This window comes from Pleurodeles waltl, chromosome 3_1 (genome assembly GCF_031143425.1).
Source record: "Pleurodeles waltl isolate 20211129_DDA chromosome 3_1, aPleWal1.hap1.20221129, whole genome shotgun sequence".
Lineage (NCBI taxonomy): Eukaryota > Metazoa > Chordata > Amphibia > Caudata > Salamandridae > Pleurodeles > Pleurodeles waltl.
The window spans coordinates 1,026,070,120-1,026,091,140 of record NC_090440.1 but is presented as its reverse complement, the minus strand read 5'-3'; the positions used below and the strand labels follow the sequence as shown (position 1 = coordinate 1,026,091,140).

The 21,021-nt window shown below is 44.2% G+C and overlaps 2 protein-coding genes across 4 annotated transcripts in view; one reads left to right on the top strand and one right to left on the bottom strand.

Annotated features, from left to right (window-relative positions):
* The window catches only part of IQCB1 (IQ motif containing B1), a 202,398-nt gene extending 190,331 nt beyond the window's left edge, over nt 1-12,067 (bottom strand). Inside the window, exons 1-2 of one of the 3 annotated variants that reach the window (XM_069224273.1) lie at nt 11,272-11,356; nt 7,039-7,177 (exon numbers count right to left, since the gene is read on the bottom strand). Coding sequence is in view for 1 of the 3 variants with exons in the window: in XM_069224275.1 (XP_069080376.1) it covers nt 11,894-11,896 (3 nt within the window). In the remaining 2 variants the exon portion in view is untranslated. Of the gene's footprint in view, nt 1-7,038; nt 7,178-11,271; nt 11,374-11,893 lie in introns of those variants that run through there. The other 2 variants (XM_069224275.1, XM_069224274.1) reach the window with 2 other exon arrangements.
* Nucleotides 12,068-12,502: 435 nt separating this feature from the next.
* The window catches only part of EAF2 (ELL associated factor 2), a 269,229-nt gene continuing 260,710 nt past the window's right edge, over nt 12,503-21,021 (top strand). Inside the window, exon 1 of the mRNA XM_069224272.1 lies at nt 12,503-12,739. Coding sequence (XP_069080373.1) covers nt 12,637-12,739 — 103 coding nt within the window. The 5' untranslated portion in view covers nt 12,503-12,636. The remainder of the gene's footprint in view (nt 12,740-21,021) is intronic.

Below are 21,021 nucleotides of genomic sequence, written 5' to 3'. Positions count from 1 at the left end.
GAGTTTTAGAGTACTGTTTTTCCAACAAGTAGCAGAATTGGGCAGCTCAGTAGCACCTCTGTAGACAGGGCAACCCCAGTCCAACCCTCTTCAAAGTCTTCATGGTTGTGAGACATCTCAATATTCTGAGTTTCTTCCTTGCTCATATAAACACTTGCATAGTATTTGTGTGATAACGTGTAAAGGGGGTGTTTGAAACACATCAAACACTCTGGGGAGTAGCATCATCTTTGCAGCACCAGCTGTCTAAGCCAAGATAGTGTCCCTAAGCGCCACCTCTGTAAATCTTTCTGAATTTTTTTAATTTGTGGGTAATTGGCACAAATAGCCTCATGTATGGAGGGTGTGTGGTGTGCCTGGACGTCAGTGAACCATCGCCCCAGTGGAATAGGAATTGCTCTTTCAGTGAGCAATGTCATCTCTGGCAACCCTAAATATTCATAATTTGTGACTTTTACAGGCTCACTTGAATGCCAGAAACTTCTTTGCATGTGTATAGTTTGCTAAGCAGCGCAGGTATCACCTTGTGTATTTCATTCCCTTTGTGTTCCTCCTCAACTCCATCTGCCCACTATCCCTTTGTTGTCCGTGTGCTTGCCCACAGCCCCTCCCACCCTCAAATGTATTTTTGCTTATCGCCAGCCCCTCCTGATTACCTTCTGTTTTCCGTCTGCTTGCCCCCAGGCCGTTAGACCCAAACTCAGTTGTCAGTCTTCTAGACCCGAGCACCTCAAGCCCACCCTCCATTGTCCGTTTAGGGGTTCCAGTGCCTCCTGTCCACTTTCCATTGTTTGAGTGCCCCCCCCCCCCCGCCTGCGGTCTATTGTCCATGTAGTTGCCCCAGCCCCTCTTGCCCTCTCTTCGTTGTCTCTGTACTTACCCTCAGCAACCCCATCTACCACGCTCCGTTGTCAGTGTGGTTGCCCCCAGCTACACCTGCCCATCCTCTGTGGTGTTTACTTGTCCCCTGCCTCTTCCACCCACCCTTCACCATCTGTGTGCTCCCCCCAGCCCCTCCTGCAGACACTCCATTGTCCTTGTGCTCCCTCCAAACCACTAGCTTGTCCTCTCCCCCACCCGCGTCCTTTCTCTACCTAGCTTAGTGTTGCCTCTGGAGCACACAGCTAAATATAAATAAAAATAACTATGATGTAGCCAGCACTAATGCGCTTAAAAAAACATGCATTTGCCACAGTCACCACATGGTGCTTCTTTTTAATATTACTTTGACCACACTCAAAAGAAGCTGTCCTGCTTTAGAGCATGGCTACAAAACGCTGCCAAAGCCAATAGCTCTTGTAGGCGAGACCTATTGCCTTTGCCAAATCTCGTTTTTATTTGCATAAAGCGATCCAATGCCTAAAATAGTGGGACGAGTGGCTTATGAACCATCAGGAGCCATTGGCACATGATAGATGCATGAATAGAAGTGGCAGGTTCACTACATGATCGCTATGGCTTACATTTGAAATTACAATGAATGTTGACCTAACAGGTCCTGCTGCCATACTACACAAAACTCTGGAGGACTGGCCTTTCTCTTGTAACAATACTGCACCAAGTACACCTGTGCTGGCAACCACCAAAGGTTTGTAGGTCCTATCTGGATCAAAGTAGACCATGGATGTATCTGTCAGTAATGATTCATTGGTGGTTTGATGGGCCTCTTTATGACACAAACCTACTCTCACACTGTGGAGCTGCTCAACAAATTGCTCAGAGCGCAGATATGGGATATCTGCCCACAGTTTGTTAAAACCCACATGGATATTGCACATCTGGATCATTCTGCCTGGGTAGCAATGTAGGGCTAACTAGAAGATGCACTGTGTGCCTGGCATGAGTGTGTTTGACTTGTCTGCCTCAGTTTCACTAGATAGGCTCCCCAAATCCAACTGGCTTTCAAGAAGCAAGGTGGTTGCAGGCACCGCTTGTTTACCAGACCATGGTATGATATGTCTGGTGAAGTAATAAGTGAAAGAGTGATGGTATCGCTTCCTCATTGTGCCTTCAGCTGCAAATATAAAGTATATATTTTGCCCAATTGAAGACTGTATCAGTACTGTTTCAATACCCTTTTCTTCCAAGATACTAACCGTAGCAGAGTATGCATCGCCACCTAATTTCCATGGTTTCAAGACAGACTTACACTTTTTAAAAGCAGTACGTCTTTTTTGACAAAGACAGTTTGATACACAGAGATACCTTTTTACAGAAAGTAAAAGATAGTGTCTATAAATCATGAGCTGTCATGTTCAAAAGAAAAATTGCTATGAACTTTTACAGTTTAACAAAGTTGATGACTTGTCTATTTACAGTCCGCTTACATGTTACACATCTCCACTGAGACATGAAATTAAGGACAAATATGTCCTTTATTAACACGTTATTAGCGGTTTCAGTTTGTATAGTTGCCTAGCTAACCACTTTAGTGTTCAATACCTTTAACCGGCCTTGCTTGTAGCCAACATCACTTTGTACAATGTAATACTAAATTCATACTTGAAGTGAAAAAACAAAACTAAAAGTCTGAAAATGAGACTGTTGGTTACAAAACTGTGACTAGCTGAAGGTGTTATACAATGATGCAAGGCCATTTGGCAGTTATGGTGTTGGCAACAATTGACAATTTTTTTATGTTGCGTCAAAAAGAACAAGTTACTTACCTTCGGTAATGCTTTTTCTGGTGCAAGCTGACATCAATTTCACCATTTTTTACAGTGCCTTCAAGGCGAACACCGACCTCACAAGCACAACATTTGCCAATCCAACAAAAAAAAAAACACAACAACAAAAATATATATATATATAAAAATTACATACAAATATATACATAAATCACAATATCTGTATATATAAACATATAAAAACAAAAATACACATAATATCTATGACAATAACCGAACGCTTGGTATGACCAGAGAGCCAACGGAGAGGCGGGTGGGTCTGTGAGGAGTCCACAGGTAGCTGCTGTATCCACCAGAAAAAGCGTTACTGAAGGTAAGTAACTTGTTCTTCTGATGGATACAACTACCTGTTGATTCCTCACCTTATGAATAGAATCCCAAAGCAGGCCCGCACTCGGAGGTGGGTGCCTGACTGGTCAAACCAAGAAATCCTGCAAAACAGAACGGGCAAAATGGCCATCCCACCTAAATTCCGAGTCTAAGCAATAATGCTTTGTGAAAGTGTGGAGGGAAGCCCAAGTTGCTGCCTTACAAATATCAACAACTGGCACACCTCTAGCTAAAGCCAAAGAGGCAGACTTAGCCCTGGTCGTATGGGCCCTAATACCCTTAGGAGGAATCTTCTTTGCTAGTAAATAACAAATCTTTATGCAAAGAATGACCCACCTTGAAAGAGTCTTCTTGTGGACGGCTTTGCCCTTCATTTTGCCCATATATACAATGAAGAGCTGATAATCAAATCTGAAGTCTCTCGTTCTCTCAATGTAGAAACTCAGAGCCCTTCTTGGATCCAAGCAGTGCAACCTTCCCTACTTCTTCAAAGGATGAGAAGGAGGATAAAAGGACGAGAGTGTTATAGATTGTCCCAGAAGAAAGGGAGTGACTACTTTAGGAAGGAATGCTGCCCTGGTTCTCAGGAGCACCTTGTCAGCATGAAAGGTAGTAAAAGGGTTGACACGAAGAGCCTGAAGCTCACTTACACGTTTATCTGACGTGATGGCCGTTAGAAAAACTGTCTTTAACACTAAAAGCCTCAACGGGCAAGTATGCATAGGCTCAAACGGTGAACCCATCAAAAAAGTCACAACTAAATTCAAATCCCACTGAGGCATTACAAACGGAGTGGGAGGAAACTTGTTAGTTAATCCTTTAAGGAACTAAGAACAATGGAGGACTTAAATAAGGAAGGCTAATCAGGAAGGCAAAGAAAAGCCTACAGCGCTGATAAATAGCCTTTGACTACGCGACTGCGCAACCCTTCTGGTTTGAGACAAGTGCAAAAAGCAAAGTATCAGATGAATGGGCCTTTAAGGGATCAGTTTTTCTCTATCCATACCAAGTAACACATTTTGCCCATCTACCAGCATAGACAGTCTTGGTGTAGAGCTGCCTGGCCGATAAGATAACATCCACCACTTCTAGAGGGAGAGAAAAAGAACTCAGATTGCCCCGTTAAATCTCCAGGCATGTAGGTGCAATCTCTGGAGGTGGGGGTGTAGAACCTGACCCTGCGAGAGGAGGTCTACCCTGTGAAGGAGACGGAGCGGAGGGCACAGTGAGAGTTGAAGGAGGTCTCTATACCACACCCTTCTTGGCCAATCTGGGGATATTAATGTGATTTGGGCCCGGTCGTTGTGAATCTTCCTCCAAACTCGAGGAATCAAGGGCATGGGAGGAAACGCGTAAAGCACTGGTCGCACCAGGACAGCTGAAATGAGCCCCCCAACACCCCCTGCATCGGATACTGCAGAATGACGGGCAGTGTGCGTTCTTGCGAGTGGCAAACAGGTCTATCTAAGGAACTCCCCACATCCAGAAGACGTGAAGAACTACATCCGGATGGAGGTGCCACTCGTGATCGGTCAAAAAGTCCTGACTGAGACTGTCCACACGTACGTTGAGAACTCCGGCCAGATGGTTTGCTAGTATGCATATCCGATGGTCCTGCGCCCAGGACCAGAGCCTCTCTACAGAGAAGGTACGACCCTACTGCTTGTTGATGTACCACATCGCGGTAGTGTTGCCGGTCAAGACTTGACCTGACTGACCACAAATAGATGGGAGGAAGACCTTGAGAGCCAGAGTATCGCCAGCAATTCTAACAGATTGATGGAAAACATCTGTTCTACTGGAGACCTATGGCTTTTGATCTCCAGGTCCCCCAGATGAGCTCCCCACCCTGGAGTGGAAGCATCCGTTATAGCTGTGGTCACTGGATGTGGAAGACAAAACAGTCTTCCTTGAGAGGTTGCCGTCCACAGTCCACCATCGTAGATCCACTGCAGCATCTCTGGAGATCATTGACTCCTCACCATCCCCTTTATGTTGAAACCACTGCTTGTGGAGGCACCAATGGAGAGCCCTCATATGCCAACATGCATAAGTGACCAACAGAATGCAGGAAGCGAACAGACTGAGCAGACATAGGACCTTGAGGACTGGAACAGCCGCTCCATTTTGAAACACTGGAATCATCGCCTGAATGTCCTGAATCCTCTGTGGAGGAGGATAGGTCCAATTCAATGTTGTGTCCAGTCCTGCCCCTATGAACAGGAGGCGCTGAGAGGGCTCCAGGAGAGATTTGGGCACATTTACCATAAAGACCAGGTTGAACAACAACTGGGTTGTCAACCACAAATGATGCAGCACGAGCTCTTGGGACCCAGCTTTGATCAGCCAATCGTCCAGGTAAGGGAATACAGATATTCCCTTCCTTCTGAGGTCCACTGCAACCACTGCCATCACCTTCGTGAAGACTTGAAGTGTGGAATTAAGACCAAAAGGAAGGACAGCAAACTGGTAGTGTTGCAACCCTATCATGAACTGGTGATACTTCCTGTGAGACTTCAGAATAGGGATATGAAAATAAGTATCCTGTAAGTCGATACACACCATCCAGTCTTCCAGCAACTGTGCTAGGGTCAGCATTTTGAACTTCTCCTGTTTGAGGAACCAGTTTAAAATCATCAGATCCAGGATAGGCCTCAAACGACCATCCTTCTTGGGAATCAGGAAATACCTTGAATAACATCCCTGCCCCTTTTCCTGCTCCGGAACCAACTCCGCTGCATCTTTTAACAAAAGGACATGCACCTCCTGCTGAAACAACATGAGATGCTCTTACGTGTAAAATTAATGATGTGAACGGAAGGGGGGGGGGGGGGCTGGGAGGAAACTTCCGAAAAGGAAGGGCATAACCTTTTCCCACTATGCTCAGCACCCAAGAGTCTGATGTAATTAACTCCCACTCGTGGAGAAAATCTAACAGCCTTCCCGCTATGAGTAAAAGGCCTGCTCCCTAGCAGCAGATGGTCAACCCCTTTGCAAACCCCCACTTTTGGTGGGAGCAAAGGTGGGAAAACTGCACAAAGTATAGGGGGAGTGGCCCCACCTGCCATGCACCACACCTAAGATGTTGCCTACGAGGTGGACACTACATTTCATTTTCCTCCATCTTAGATGGAAGGAAAATAGCCAATCAGGGATACGTAAGTGACCCTTCCTACAGGAAGTGGTCACTATAGTGGGTGTAGCCACCCAAAGGTAGGTGTCCCATTGGACACTACCAGGTTCCCCCTAAAATGCCCACTAAATGCAGTATTTAGTAGGCATCTCTAGACAAAGAAATCAGATTCAAAGGAGAAAAAGAAGACTAGCACCAAGAAGATCCAAGGAACGAAAACTGTGGACCTGCTGCACAAAGAAAAGGCGCCACACCCTGCGTGCTGCACCCATGACCCGACAATAGCTGCTGAGAAGTTGGACAACTGGACTTACCTCAAGAACCCCTGAGGACCTCCAGGCTTTGCAATCGCCCAAGAGCTCCCTCCAGAGTGGAAGTACCACTCTGCAACAAAGAAGAAACCAGCAACCCAGTGAGGGTTGCTTCACTGACCGGCCGCTAACTCCCGAACCGTAAGTCACAGTCGGACACAATGACACATCAACGACCACGAGGACAAGCCCCGCAAGTGTGCTAAGCTTGGTGTTACAGCACCCTCCAGTGGTCGAACCATACCACTATCCTTGGTACTGGTGAGCTGATGTCGTACAACTGGAAAACCAGCCCGCCCAGCACTGAAAAGGGACCAGGAAGAAGCCGCAGTCGAGGGACTTCAGGAACACCCTGGACCTCCCGCCAGAGTGACCTCGTTGTCCTGCAAACTACCCTTAAAGTGACTGACCTCCAGATCCAAAGAAAGTCTTTGCGCACAGCTCCTGGCTCACCGATTTGCTGTGCAGCTGGCCGCCCTTTGCCGTGCAACAAAGAACCTGCTGTTCCCTAAGGGTCCCTCACCCCTTACGACCTTAACACTCCAAGGGGACCCCAAGGAACCACCTCTAAACTTACCTGCACAGGCCTTTTCCAAGTGGTCACCAGCAGTGGCCATGCACCAGCTCCAGAGACTTCATCACTGCTCCTGCCGGAACCAGGATCTGCTCAAACTTCTCCAGCCGGCACAGTGTGCCCACTGACAACCTCGACCAACCTGCAAAAGAAGAACTTGGTAAAGTAACTGTCATTTTATATGTATTTTTAAAAGTGAATTTCCATTGCTTTGTATGGTGCGTAATTACGCACAAAAAGACTATTTTTCTTAAAATTCAAACATCAATATCTCAAAAAGTACCTAACCAATTTATATAATCTGTGTCTTGAAAATTACATAAAAAAACTGAAGTATTGTTATAAATTGGTCTTGAGTTATTCCTTAGAATGTGTGAGTTGCATGATTAATACTGTAGGTACAACAAACGATTTGCACTGCTCCAAGATTGGCCCAACTGCTTGACCAAACTACCTTAAAAATTAGAGCATTAGGCAAAATAGTTTTTACCTCTATACACCGTCTGGTTGCCTCGACCCCCCGCACAGTGTGCCTGGCTTTGCACATTACATAGAGGGCCAGCCTCCTACAATGTGTTATTGCTTGTCTTTCTTCTCTTTTTCCCCAAACTATGCTAAGGTAACTAAAAGGAAAACTGCACTCCAATCCCCGCGCAAAAACAAAACAAACAAGCATTTGCAATGCAATTGGTCTTGTGTTTGCTTGAGTTAGAGCTAGTGGCTTTGTACATTTCTCATTGTACTTTTCTTGCCACATAAACTGAAAATGAAAAGTAAAACACTTGATATAAGAAAGCCAATTCAAAGCTCCATGGCTGCCATGAGCATGAGAGCGTTGGAGAAACACAAAAGGTAAAACAAGTTCTCACAATCAAATGTAGCTGCAAATGTGTAATTCTCCATGTAACAGGGTTGATGGCCAAGGTGGTAACAAAATCGCCCCAAAGGGGTACAAACGTAAAGCATTTATCAATGATGATAAAGGATTGTTTAAAGACAAGCCCATTAACGAGTGATAGCGATGGGCATGCAGTGCGAGTGGTTACAAGCCCACAGATAGATTACAACACGTCAGAGCGCTTGCGCGCTCAACCTAAAAAGGTAATCATGTCAAGTGAAGACTGCAGGTGACCTCAATGATCAACGATCCTCCGTTGTCAACTTATGTTCAGACTGTAAGTAGAAACTAAGCTTACTGGCAGTAGCATTTGGAAAATCAAGTGAATGTTTAAAAGTAAATTTCCAAGCACAGTTCACAAGACACTTACTCCGAAATTAAAGTAAGAAAAAGTGCAAAGATCTATCCTGATTTCTATTATCAACACTCGATTATAATGATAGTGCTGTCACATTTGGAGCTCTATAGTTATTGGAAAACTAGCCTGAACAGAGTCTATTCATAAGCAGGGTTTTTGCAAATGCCAAGCATTTGAATAGTCAAAGATTTAAGATAAATAGAACATTCTTATGTTCAGAGCCCGGTGTAATCAGAGCGATGTAGGATCGGAGATTGACCTAATTTGAGCTCAGGCATAATCAGAGACGCTGTTATAGATCAGATATAATAATAATAATGCTGCCATAATTTGGCACCTTAATGCATTACATCAAATGAGACCAGTGTTTTTTTTGTTTTGTTTTTTAACGAGGCAGTGGGTTTTCTAGAGCATCTAGTCCCTGAGCAAGTAGATATTTTATAAAATTCTATAGTCCTGGCAAGAAGAAAAAAATATTAGTGCAATAACAGGAGGACAAGATGCGTTTTCAGTGTTTTGCTTATAGAGGGAAGGGTGAGTTTTGTTCTGATGTTAAGGTGCATGAAACTCCAACCATTAGAGGTGGCACCTACATAAGAGCATTTTAAGCAATGAGGTGTAAAATCATGGTACCTCAAGCTGCAGGGACCCTGAATGTATGAGTCTTCGGTGTCCCCCAGACATGATGTGAAGTCTGGATAAGGCATCTCCATCCTGTTGAATGGTTTTATAAGCCTGGCAATACAGTTTGAAATTAATTTAATGGATCAGTTTCAGGAACTGGAGATCAGTGAGAATGACATTGATGGCAAGATCTTTCCAAGAATCCTGCTGGAGAAACAAGACGTTTAAGCAGTATTTTTGTAGCTTTTACGCAAATTGGTTTAAGACAGAAGTGTTCCATGTTTGATGACATCTTTGGCCTACAATGCTCATCAGTCAAGCCTGATAGTTCAAAGCAAAATTGTACACCTGCGTCACATACCTCAGTTCCACTTTCAACAAAGTTTCTCAGGGGCATCTTTTGTTTAAATAACAGTGGCTATCAAACCTTCGTTATTACATTTGATAACTCAACTTCACCATATACCTGGTAAGAATAAAATTAACAAATGGGGTAGGCCCTTTGGCTGAGATTTTGCACACCTAAGGGGACTAAACAAATTTTATCTTGGCACTTATTTTGTTTTGGATATATATGGATGGCCTATCTACCATCCTACAAAACACCAACAGCCATACAATAAACTTGGATGGGACCAGAATTCACAGCCTAACCTGTTCAGACAACGTGGTCCTTCTTGCAGACAACTCATGGTTCTTTCGAACGTGCTTCAAACATATAACCAATAAAAGTAATTGACAATTAATATGAATAAACACAGGATAATACCTTTTGGGAAACTGTGTCAGAACTCCAGCTGGTCTATATATGGTAGAAGAATTAAATTAGTAAGATTACTAATATGTTGGGCTTTGCCATGCAACAACAAGCAACATCATGCAAGCAAATCCCATCTTCGTCGCCAGTGTTGGGGAGGGGTGAAGGAAAATGAATCTGTGCCGAAGGTAAGGAAGAAAGTTCCTTCTGTATTGGAAGTTTATTCCAATACGGGACGGATACAACGAACAGCTCAAACCGCCACGTCTCTCTTCTCCCACTTTCGGCTGCTGCTTGCCCAAGATTCCATTATGGCATCCTGGTCAGCCTCGACGGACAAGGGGACGGAGACAGAGATGAAAGAGGTCAAAACACGTTCTAAATCATCAACAATGTTGCATGACCGCAGTTTGTGGATTTACAAGATTTGTGACCTACAAAGGAAGGTCCAGCAATGAAGTCTAAACGGCATCTAAAGCTAAACTATTTTTATCGAGATGTAGCTTACTATGGCAAACTAGACACACAAAAAATGGCAACTTAAACACAAACATAAACAGTTTAATCGCTAAATGTATTTGCACTTCATCAAAATTACGTAATGGGATACCACAAACATGAATTTGCTTAGAGATAGGGCTGGTCCAAGCCTCTGATCTTGCCAATAAATAAACACTTACTATATGAAGCAAAGAGAAGAAGCGGACAAAGCTTCTTTATAAACCATATTTAAGAAAGCTTAGACAGACATTACAATTGTAAGGGAAGGTAATACCCCAGTTCTTTGTAGGGTTGACACTTTTCCCAGAGAAAAATACCAGCCATTTGTTCAGGTTTAAGATTCTGCAAAGGGCCTGTATGATACTTAAATACAACTTTAATACTAAACTGGTTATATTCGTTTTTAACATGACATTTCTGATTTTGTTTACTTTATCGGCTAAGAATCATTAAGGTTGCTCTAGAACACGTTGAAGAAACTTCTTCTGAAGAATAATATTTAAAGCATGTACGGATGAGGGGAAAATACCGGTTTGGGTGGTAAATGTGAAAATATTGGTCATGCCTGTAAAAAAAAAAAAAGGCCAGGTTGCAACCCGGGTTTTAGGTACCTTGTTAAAGACATAATTTAGAAAGCGGCGCTGTTGTATGCGAAATAACTCAATTGCAAGTTATACTTGTATCGTTACGACTTTCAGTTTGAAAATATAGTTCACTCAGACAAATCAGGCTGTTAATCTTTTACCGCATAATAAAATTAACTGTTTTAAAATCTTTGACGCCCGCACTGTAGTCATTCAAAGCGAATGGAGCCAACACTTCATGCTCTTGGGGTTAACAGACATGGACGAATCCCGCTGACCGTTACCCCCTCAAGGAAGTTATATCATGCATTATTCTTTTTTATAGAAGAAACACGTAGTTGTCTAAAAGACCCGTCTTGAGAATAACATTAGAAGTTGAAAAATACCGACACTTTCTCTCCAAAGGGATGAATTAAAATACGAAGTGATGTAATACGTTTATAAAATAATGAATTGCATCGGAGTGGTCTCTAGAGTAGTATGTAACAGAGAGTAGTGGAGAATTTTATATTACCTTATTTTCCTATCAAAAAGAGGAAAACGAGCAGCCGTGTTCCCAACATCCGTTTTAAGAGAATCACGGGCCCTAGCAACCAGCGACTCTGGCTGACTACCGTCTCTAAACACTAGAGGACGTTTCAGCAAATGGAAAAGCTGGTGGCCATGTTAGGTAAGAGAAACTTGTCTGAGGAACGCTAGTGACGTCTCGCTATGACAAGTTACTACCGTAGCAGCAGTAGAAACCTGCGTTGCTTGTTCCCGCAGTACCGGTGTTTTAGGGACAATGATTTTCAAACAGAATAAAAAAAATAATCTGCCTACGACAGCAATTTATATATGTCACAAAGAAGTGCTCTTATGCCAGGGTATGTCTATCGCGGAAGGCTCCTCCTTCACGAGAGGAGGCATACGTAGTAGGGTGGTATAGAGTACCCGATTGTGGCCGGTCTGTTACGGAAAAATGTCCGCTAACACGTTACTGTATGCACAAAAAAACCACGTTTTTAAGGTACAAAAACAAGCTACTCGCGACAACTAACTTCACACATTTCTAATCAAGTTTCCCACATAATTATTTATATGGATCTTCCATATTGTATTAATATAGAACGAACAAAAAAACATACAAAGTATACCATTTAAGGGTGACCATTGGGTGTAAACGCTTCATCCAGGCACAACCCCGGCATTCAAATAAAAGCTTCCCAAATTCTGTATCAGCTCAGGTCGCCAAATTAGCCCCCATTTTCTCGTTTTTTTTTGCTTGTCAGCGTAGTTTAGGTGACGAGACTTAAAGCCATCATGATATTAACATCGATAAAGGACTGAAAATTATGAGCTAACGGAACCGCATTAAAATCACCGTCCGTCTTAAAATGGCAACCGGTATCTCAGTGGGAAACAAGCGGTAACACAATTCAGTAGTTTTTTAAGTTAACTATGGAAGTTATCATGGAGGAATCTACACAGTAAAAATACAAATTACTAATATCTCTAGGTATACTTCAAGTTTAATTCATTTTTGGAAGATATATTTTATATGAAATGTTCTTAGGGTTAGGTTATTGCATTCAGAGTGGTACTTTCAAAATATGGACATTTATAAATATCTCAGGCATGGTTCACTCTTTTTTTTTTTTATTAACCCGCAAAGATGTCCGCCCAGTTGACACGACATTGACTGCTGGTTTCACAAACGTGTGTGTGTATGCATGCCGTTAGGAGCCCAAGCGCGCGAGCCTGGCATTTCCCCAGCACTCTGTGCGCGCGCCTGTCTGCTGAAGTAGGAAAAGTTTTCTTGGCAGACTTCATTGCTCCCAACCCCACTCTTTCGAGTTCAACAGATGGTAAGCGGTGACAGCGCGTGTCGGGTTGGAGGATGAATGGCGCAGCTTTCCCCATCTTCGACAGCAAGGAGAGAGCCCTAAAACTTGGAGAGAGCTTCGAGAAGCAGCCACGCTGTGGCTTTCACACCATCCGATGTAAGAACCTGGCAGAAAGCCATTGACGGGGTATTCGTGGAGAGGGTACTAATACAGAGGAAGAGGGCTAACACCCAAAGCGTGCCTCAAATGTCACAGTCTCCGCTACTTTTAAAGCCTTATATTGTTTTATGTTTTTTCGCGCACTACACCTACGTTAACTTCATACACACTGCCAGTGGTACAACCTGTATTGGTGCAAATGTAATTGAGACGTATTCATTTCGAATTCGTTTAAGTTAAACTGTTCAGCTTTTTATTTGCCACGTTTGTCTCTAGATAAGCAAGAGCGATGTAAATATCTATAAAACACAAACTGAGAGAAGTGACGTTGTGCAGATAACAGGAGGATTTTTTTCAAAACGTTCGGAGGAGGGAGCTGTGTTCTGGCGATGAATGAACGTTTCTCTAGCTTAGTCACGGACGCTTACCAAACATTGTTTTTCCTTGCTTGCCACATTTTGGTGATTATATTTAACCAACAAATTTACACAAAGTGGATAGATATTGATATATCAACAATGATAATATTTAACCCCCGCACTTGGCCCGCTCCAATTATTGTAATTCCCCATATACATTTATGAACAAATTCACAGACAAGTGTGTTAACATTCTGTTGTGGGAATACTGGGCCACAGTTTTATTACATGCATAGACTCTGGCGACACAACCTTTGACCTCATAACTCACATGTTCAGTCATAAATCACAATGACAAGGCCATAAATTATTACAATGTCATGAATCATTTTGAGTGTCACACATTTCTTTCGTTATGTTTGTAAAACCTAATTTGTTTACAGGTCGTAAATCACAGTTGATAGCTCATACATAAATCATTTCTCCAGGATTATAACTTTGCTGCATGACATCATCTCTGCTATAAATCACTCATGTCCTTGTCATTTGCTTGTCATAATTCTGACACCTATTGTTGTTGAGGCCATCCTCCATGCTGTTTTCGGGGTGGTCCATTTTTTGTTGGTTCTTTACTCTGATTGTGATGGGGGTAACCTCTTAGTGCTGTTAGGCTCAACTCGCTACCTTGTCTGTCCATTTTGTGCCCTGCCAACCGGCGGGTCTGGGCCGCGAGTGCCGTGCTCCGCTTACTCCCCCATCGGCCTCCTTACCCTGCCGTAAGGCATCCCCAGGTAAGTAGCCTTTCTCTGGCACACCGCCCACCGGTGTGGCTCCTTTACCAACCAACGTGCCCCTTTTACCGCCACGCCGCCTGAGGGGCTTACGTCGCCAGGCGGCTCCCCCCTTTTGTTTATTGGGGTTTGTTCATTTTCATCTTTTCGGTGCCACCCTTGGTTACCTCTCCGATCTTCACCAGGGCACCCCAGTGTCCCAGCCGTCAGGCCTCCCAAGGATCACTGATTTTGCCGCACTGTCCTTGTGACAGCCTCCAGGCCACTTTTAATCTTTACTGACGCAGCCTAGACGTGCTGTGTTCGGTTCTGATTAAATTATGCCTCCCGGATCTTTGGGGATGGGTACCTTTTTTAATCTCCAGTCTCAGAGAGACTGTTGCCTTGGGTTGTCAGCTGTTACCATTATCATGGGAATGCCCTTAATTAAAAACGAGCGCTGGGTTATCCATCTGCTGTGGGAAGTTGAAGTAAGGTGTGCCTCCTCTGAATTCTTCCCCATCGCGCCCGTTGCACTCTGCCTCTTCCGCCCTTCTGTATGTCATCTCCCCTCGAAGATACAGTACATGAAAGGAAACAAGGAGGGAGGGGACACAGATACTCATTATTTACGTGTACAACTTGGTGCATGCCAAGCTCTGTTGCTTACCTCTTATACTATGCACTGCAATTTTTGTTCATTTGGGTGTGATAATTATTAACGTCGTGCAAGGTCAAATAGTGAACCTGCTGCCAGTTTTGTTACGCCATCGCTGCGTACAATTACTAGTTTTCTTGTTAAGTTTCCCTTGAATCTTGCTATTTGTGACTTTTTTTTTTTTTTTTTTAAATACTTCCCCCCTAAATGTTCCTGATATCTTGACAGGACGTACACCTGCACCCGGAATCGTTCACCTGGCTCAACTTTTCAGAATGTTCCTCCTTTTATGTGTGCCGTCCACATTGGCACTGTTGCATCTCTGATCATGTGGTGCTGACCTTCCTCGGGCCATCATGCTTACACTCCCTTTTGCCCCATGCTTCTGCAACTACTGTGACACTGCTTTTGTAGAGGTGTCGTTAGCCCCATCGAATATTGTAGTAGTGAGGGGAGTGTTATACGTAACAATGTAGTCATATGATAATAAACATATTGACCGTCTGGGTTTTCTTGCACCATAACAATCATGCGTTAACCTCCCCTTGGACTGATAAGGTTGCTGCTTTAATTAATTTATTTGCTTATCGCAGCTTACCAAATAGCGCAAATGTTGGAGCAGTTACTTGAGGACCCTTGTTACATTCTAAATTGTTCTGCGCCGGGTCACCAGATGTTGTGCCGGAGCTCGAAAAGTGGTCCCCCCACCACATAGGCGGAATCATTGGCTGTTATGCCTCATGACTGCTGCATGTTTTTATTTGTGTGAGTTTTATCTGCCTTTCGTGACCCGATAAGTTGCCCCCGACTCCATTACTCCTTTTGCATGTCATCGTAACCTTCGAATTAACCTCCTCTTTGAGTGATGCTTCCGAAGTTTTAATCCGCATTTTACGTTCTTCCTCTGCCAAGCCCAAAGGGCCAAATTTGATATATTTGTATATATATACAAATATATATAAAAAAATTATTTATTTATTCATTTATATATATATATATATATATATATATATATATTTTTTTTTTAATCAGCATTTTACGTTCTTCCTCTGCCAAGCCCAAAGGGCCAAATTTGATATATTTGTATATATATAAATTACTTATTTATTTATTCATTCATATTATTATTATTATTATTATTTTTTGGGGGGGGGGGGGAAATTCTAAAAACGATTTCCTTGGTCAGTCCCGCTGGGCGCCCAACCCATGCTACCCGGTGCCTGACTTAAGCCTGTTGAGGCACCGTAAACTGAGGGTGCAGGGGGTGGTTTTAACTGGATAGCAAAGGCCTGAGAAGGTTTCAGGGTCATGCTGCCTCAGTATTCTTTGTTCGCTCATTTAATTTCAGCAGCTGCATGCGCACCACGGGCACTGGGGGCGCGAGTATTTATTTTCAATTTTTTCCCTGCCGCCCCCATTTAGCGGATAACACGCTTCCTACTGCAACCATTGTTTATCCCCGTTCACCACGTGGTGACCCATGGGGGGGGGGAAAGAGTTTTTTTTTTTTTTTTTTTCTTCTTCTTCCTCTGAGCGAGTGCAAGGCGCTCCGTCCATAAAGGAATCTCTATTTTGGGCTTTAAACTGCGCCCGGGTCATGCCGATGTCCCTCATTGGTATCCGGTCCTGCTCCCCAAGACCACCTACCCTCAGTGAAAGGCATGCCCACGCCATGCCCCCTCGGTGCCCAGTCCGCCTAGGTAGCACCGGCAACAACCAAAAACACGCAAAGCTCGAAAACCCTTGAGCCCGGTCCCTGGGCCACCCTATCTGCCAATTACTTCTGCAACGCGGTCGCGCTGGGGTCTGCACTGCGCGGTCACGCTGCTTCCTCGCTTTCTGAAGTCACGCTGCCTATTACATAGCGCTGTGCTTGCCTTTTTTTTTTTTTTTTTTTTTATAATGTGTGGCAAGAAACAACCTGGCCAAGAGGCCACCACGCAAACCGCTTGAAGCTCGAACAAACGCGAGCCCCGCTGCACTGCAAATGTCCGTCCATGCAGCTATAACCAAGATGGCGCCTGCTGCTCATGTGCAGTTGCGATAGAGGCGCTTTGTGCCTGATCTGTTTTGCGATGTTTACACACCTTAAACCTGATAATCCACTGCTCTGCTATCCGGACCAGTGCCCCGCGGGAACTGGAGATCGTAGTTGTGGCATAACGGGAACAGTTTGCAAAATCGGCCTCCCCTTCTTTTTGTTTTAGTGGATATAATTGCGCTGCTTAACAGTGCATGCCGGCTCTCAGCGTCCATGTCTGTCCTAACTATCTAGAGCTCCCGCCACTGGTTCTTGAACACGTCCCCTCGGTTATCATTCGTTTGTAAAGCGCATAGTATGACTTTAGTTTGGCATCGGAGCGCTTGTATTAGTCCTAGGTCAAGGATTGGATTCTCAACAGAACCTGTTTAACCTTCATTTCCAGCCATCTCACACGCAGGTGGGTTTTTGGTTTAGTTGTCTGTGCACTTTAAGTAATCTTGCAAGAGACATTCTACATTGCTAATTTACCGCAAACACAGAGTGACAGCGCCTTGAGGCTAACTAGGCACGGGAATTATGCAAGCCTTAGATCCGCTTGGCGTTGGGTTGCACATCTGGACAAGCACTTACTATCTTGACACACGTCTCTCCTTGTTTTTATTTCTTTCATCTGCAGCCGAGAGCCATCCCTGTCTGCGGCTCTTCAGAAACTGATGCGAAATTGCCATTCACGCTCGTGAAATTATTTTCCCAGTTCCCCCAGTGGAATGGAAAACCTCGGACCGAAAGAGTTAATGTGTAGACATGCCTGGCTTACAGGACCGAGCCAGCGAGAGCTGCCAGGGTTAGTAGCTGTTAAGTTGCTATCCCAAGGCTGCCCAGTAACTCTACCCGCCACCCGTTACTACCTGCCGCTCCTAAGTTGAGCTAGACGTGTTGCATAGCAACCCAAGTTGTTGAGCAGAAATCGGGCTCAGTAGAGCCCAATCTACTCGAAGCAGCCCAAGAGGCTACCCGGTGCTGCCGGAGGCTCAACGGCGTCTCGGGCTGGTGAATGGAGCACCGAGCGTGTTAGCCGTGAGGGAGACAGCCCTAAGGTAAGCGAGACCTCACGGCAGGAAAGCCCCCTGACAAGTTGGAGCGCGCAAAGGACATAGAGCATAGCACAACCGCATAAGCAAACCCTATTTAAAGCAAGGGGAAATTAAAAATATACTTATCTTGTCTCCTTTTGCGCTCCTGCGCGCTGTCCCTTGTGGCACCCAAAGTGATTTCTGCCTGAGCAGCCACGTCTTTAGTCCGCCCTCCAAGCTGAGGGCGGGGTGGTGTCTTTCCATTGGAGGGTTTGTGTGTTTCCTTGCCGTGCCCCCATTGGCCAGATGCCCTTGGGGGCTCCTCCCGTCCTTTGTTGGTTTTTGCCGCTATTGCGGCTTTGAAAGTGCCATTTCCGGGTCCCCGGCAGCGGTTAATGCGCCGGCCCCTGATGCCCCCTGCGGGGGCGGGCCTTTGCCAAATCAATCATTGGATAAGATTCTATTTCTTTTAGCTCTCTTATTTACTAAATATGTCTCTTTTTGTATTACTCCAACACAACATAAAAAGGACAAACCAATTCCCTTATTTACACACCATGTACAAAAAAACATTCAAACATATACTGTTACATATAATTAGTGAAACAATTTAAAACATTCCATTGCACCATTTTTTTCCTTTTTAACAATTCCTAATCGAATCCGCTACAACCTTTTCTTCAGGTAAACAGTCTTTGAATTGAGGTAGTCCTATTTTTGTACCAACTTTGATAGGGTATTACTTCCTGTTGTTTATGTGTGGTACTGTCCCATTCTTCTTTTTATATTCAGTAACTAACATTATGCTCCTCAATATTGTGGTTGACGTGTTTCGGCCTTACATCTTATGGCCTCCTCAGGACATTTGAAAAGGTGCCTATATCAGCAATATCAAACAAATGTACACATATTTACATGTCCCTTTTATGTTTAGATCTCACAACCATAGCTAACAGAGCCACCAGAGTCCAAGGAGGACTCTGTTCACCATTTTCTACGAGCGACCTCCGTAGGCAGTTCTTTCTCTCATGCACAAAATCCCAAGGGTCTCTATATCACCCATTTTTAAGGTTCCCGTGTGTACTTTAGCTAATTTTCTTTGTCAGACATATGCTTCCTCAAAAAGCCCCTATGCACCAACCTTGGACATGTATTTGTGTTCTATGTCCTTTACTGTGATTTTCTTAATTTATTACCGAAATAAAACTTTTATATTTTTTATTAAAATCATTCGTCGCCCATATACATGCTTGGGTATCTAACCTTAATATTATCACGATAATTTTCTTTCATTACGTCCTCCAACTGGTGACTCCAGTAGGATTTTGCTTCCCTTACCCGTTTTCGGTGAGTGTTTTTATATTCACTAAATGAGTGTACATATGCACAATAAGTACTGATGTTTATACATTTCACTCGCGTACATTGTTTCCTGTATTTTTACTTACATTTTCTTACGTTTTTTCAGTCACAGCCTCACATCACAAATTCACTGGGACACCGTCTGCACGCCTGCATTCAAACCGATCTCGTGGGTCAAACTCCTATTTTAACCACAGGGAGAAAGCTCCTCCACTCGGGTGTCTGTAAGCCGACTGCATTTGCGGCGGCCATCTTTGAAGGGCTATGAACTTCTATCAACATCTTTTGCATTTTTCAAAAGATCATCTGTTCTTTTTTGTATTCCTTATACTAACGGAAACTCAAAACCATCTTTCTTACTGGCTAATGGTTTTCAATCGATGTTCATCATCACATCCTAGGGACTTATAAGTAAATTAAATAGTCCAATTGGGTATGATCCAAACTTGCCATGTTTAAAGGGAGAAAGCATATGCACTTTAGCACTGGTTAGCAGTGATAAAGTGTGCAGAGTCTAAAAGCCAGCAAAAAGTGTCCAAAGAGTGGAGGTAGGCAGGCAAAAAGTTAGGGGTGACAAATGCAAAAATAACAAGTGATGAACGGAATGCTGAACAATGTCAAACATTCACCCCCAGTACAGAGATGTGGGCCTAAATCCATCGTTTAAAAAAAAAAAAATATATATATATATATATATTTGCTGCCCATGCCATTCCAGTTTGGACCCAGCCATATGCAAATCAGTCTTGACCCTTTTCCCCATGGGAACAGTCCAGCCTGAACTGACAGGCCAGGTCTTTCCTGGACTGTAAACAAGCATCCTGGGGCTGTGTAGGAGGCTGGACTGGCTTGTAGTGAGTACCAAGGGGTACTTGCACCTTGCACCAGGCCCAGTTATCCCTTATTAGTGTATAGGGTGTCTAGCAGCTTAGGCTGATAGATAATGGTAGCTTAGCAAAGCAGCTCAGGCTGAACTAGGAGACGTGTGAAGCTACTACAGTACCACTTAGTGTCATATGCACAATATCATAAGAAAACACAATACACAGTTATACTAAAAATAAAGGTACTTTATTTTTATGACAATATGCCAAAGTATCTTAGAGTGTACCCTCAGTGAGAGGATAGGAAATATACACAAGATATATATACACAATAGCAAAAATATGCAGTATAGTCTTAGAAAACAGTGCAAACAATGTATAGTTACAATAGGATGCAATGGGGAAACATAGGGATAGGGGCAACACAAACCATATACTCCAGAAGTGGAATGCGAACCACGAATGGACCCCAAACCTATGTGACCTTGTAGAGGGTCGCTGGGACTATTAGAAAATAGTGAGAGTTAGCAAAATAACCCACCCCAAGACCCTGAAAAGTGAGTGCAAAGTGCACCAAAGTTCCCCTAAGGACAAAATAGTCGTGTTAGAGGGAGAATGCAAGGAAAACACAAATCAGCAATGCAACAACGATGGATTCCTGTCTGAAGGTACCTGTGGAACAAGGGGACCAAGTCCAAAAGTCACAAGCAGCTCGGAGATGGGCAGATGCCCAAGAAATGCCAGCGGTTGGTGCAAAGAAGCTCTTACTAGGCTGAAGAACTGTGAATACTGCAGGAACGACAAGGGCTAGAGACTTCCCCTTTGGAGGATGGATCCCCCACGCCTTGGAGAGTCGTGCAGAAGTGTTTTCCCGCCGGATGGACGCCAACAAGCCTTGCTACACGCAAATCGTGCGTTTGGCGTTTTTGGACGCTGCTGGGGCCCAGGAGGGACCAGAAGGTCGCAAATTGGACCTGCAGAGAGAGGGGACGTCGAGCAAGACAAAGAGCCCTCACTGAAGCAGGTAGCACCCGGAGAAGTGCCAGAAACAGGCACTACGAGGATGCGTGAAACGGTGCTCGCCGAAGTTGCACATAGGAGTCCCACGTCGCCGGAGACCAACTTAGGAAGTCGTGCAATGCAGGTTAGAGTGCCGTGGACCCAGGCTTGGCTGTGCACACCGGATTTCCGCCGGAAGTGCACAGGGGCCGGAGAAGCTTGCAAAGTCGCGGTTCCCAGCAATGCAGCC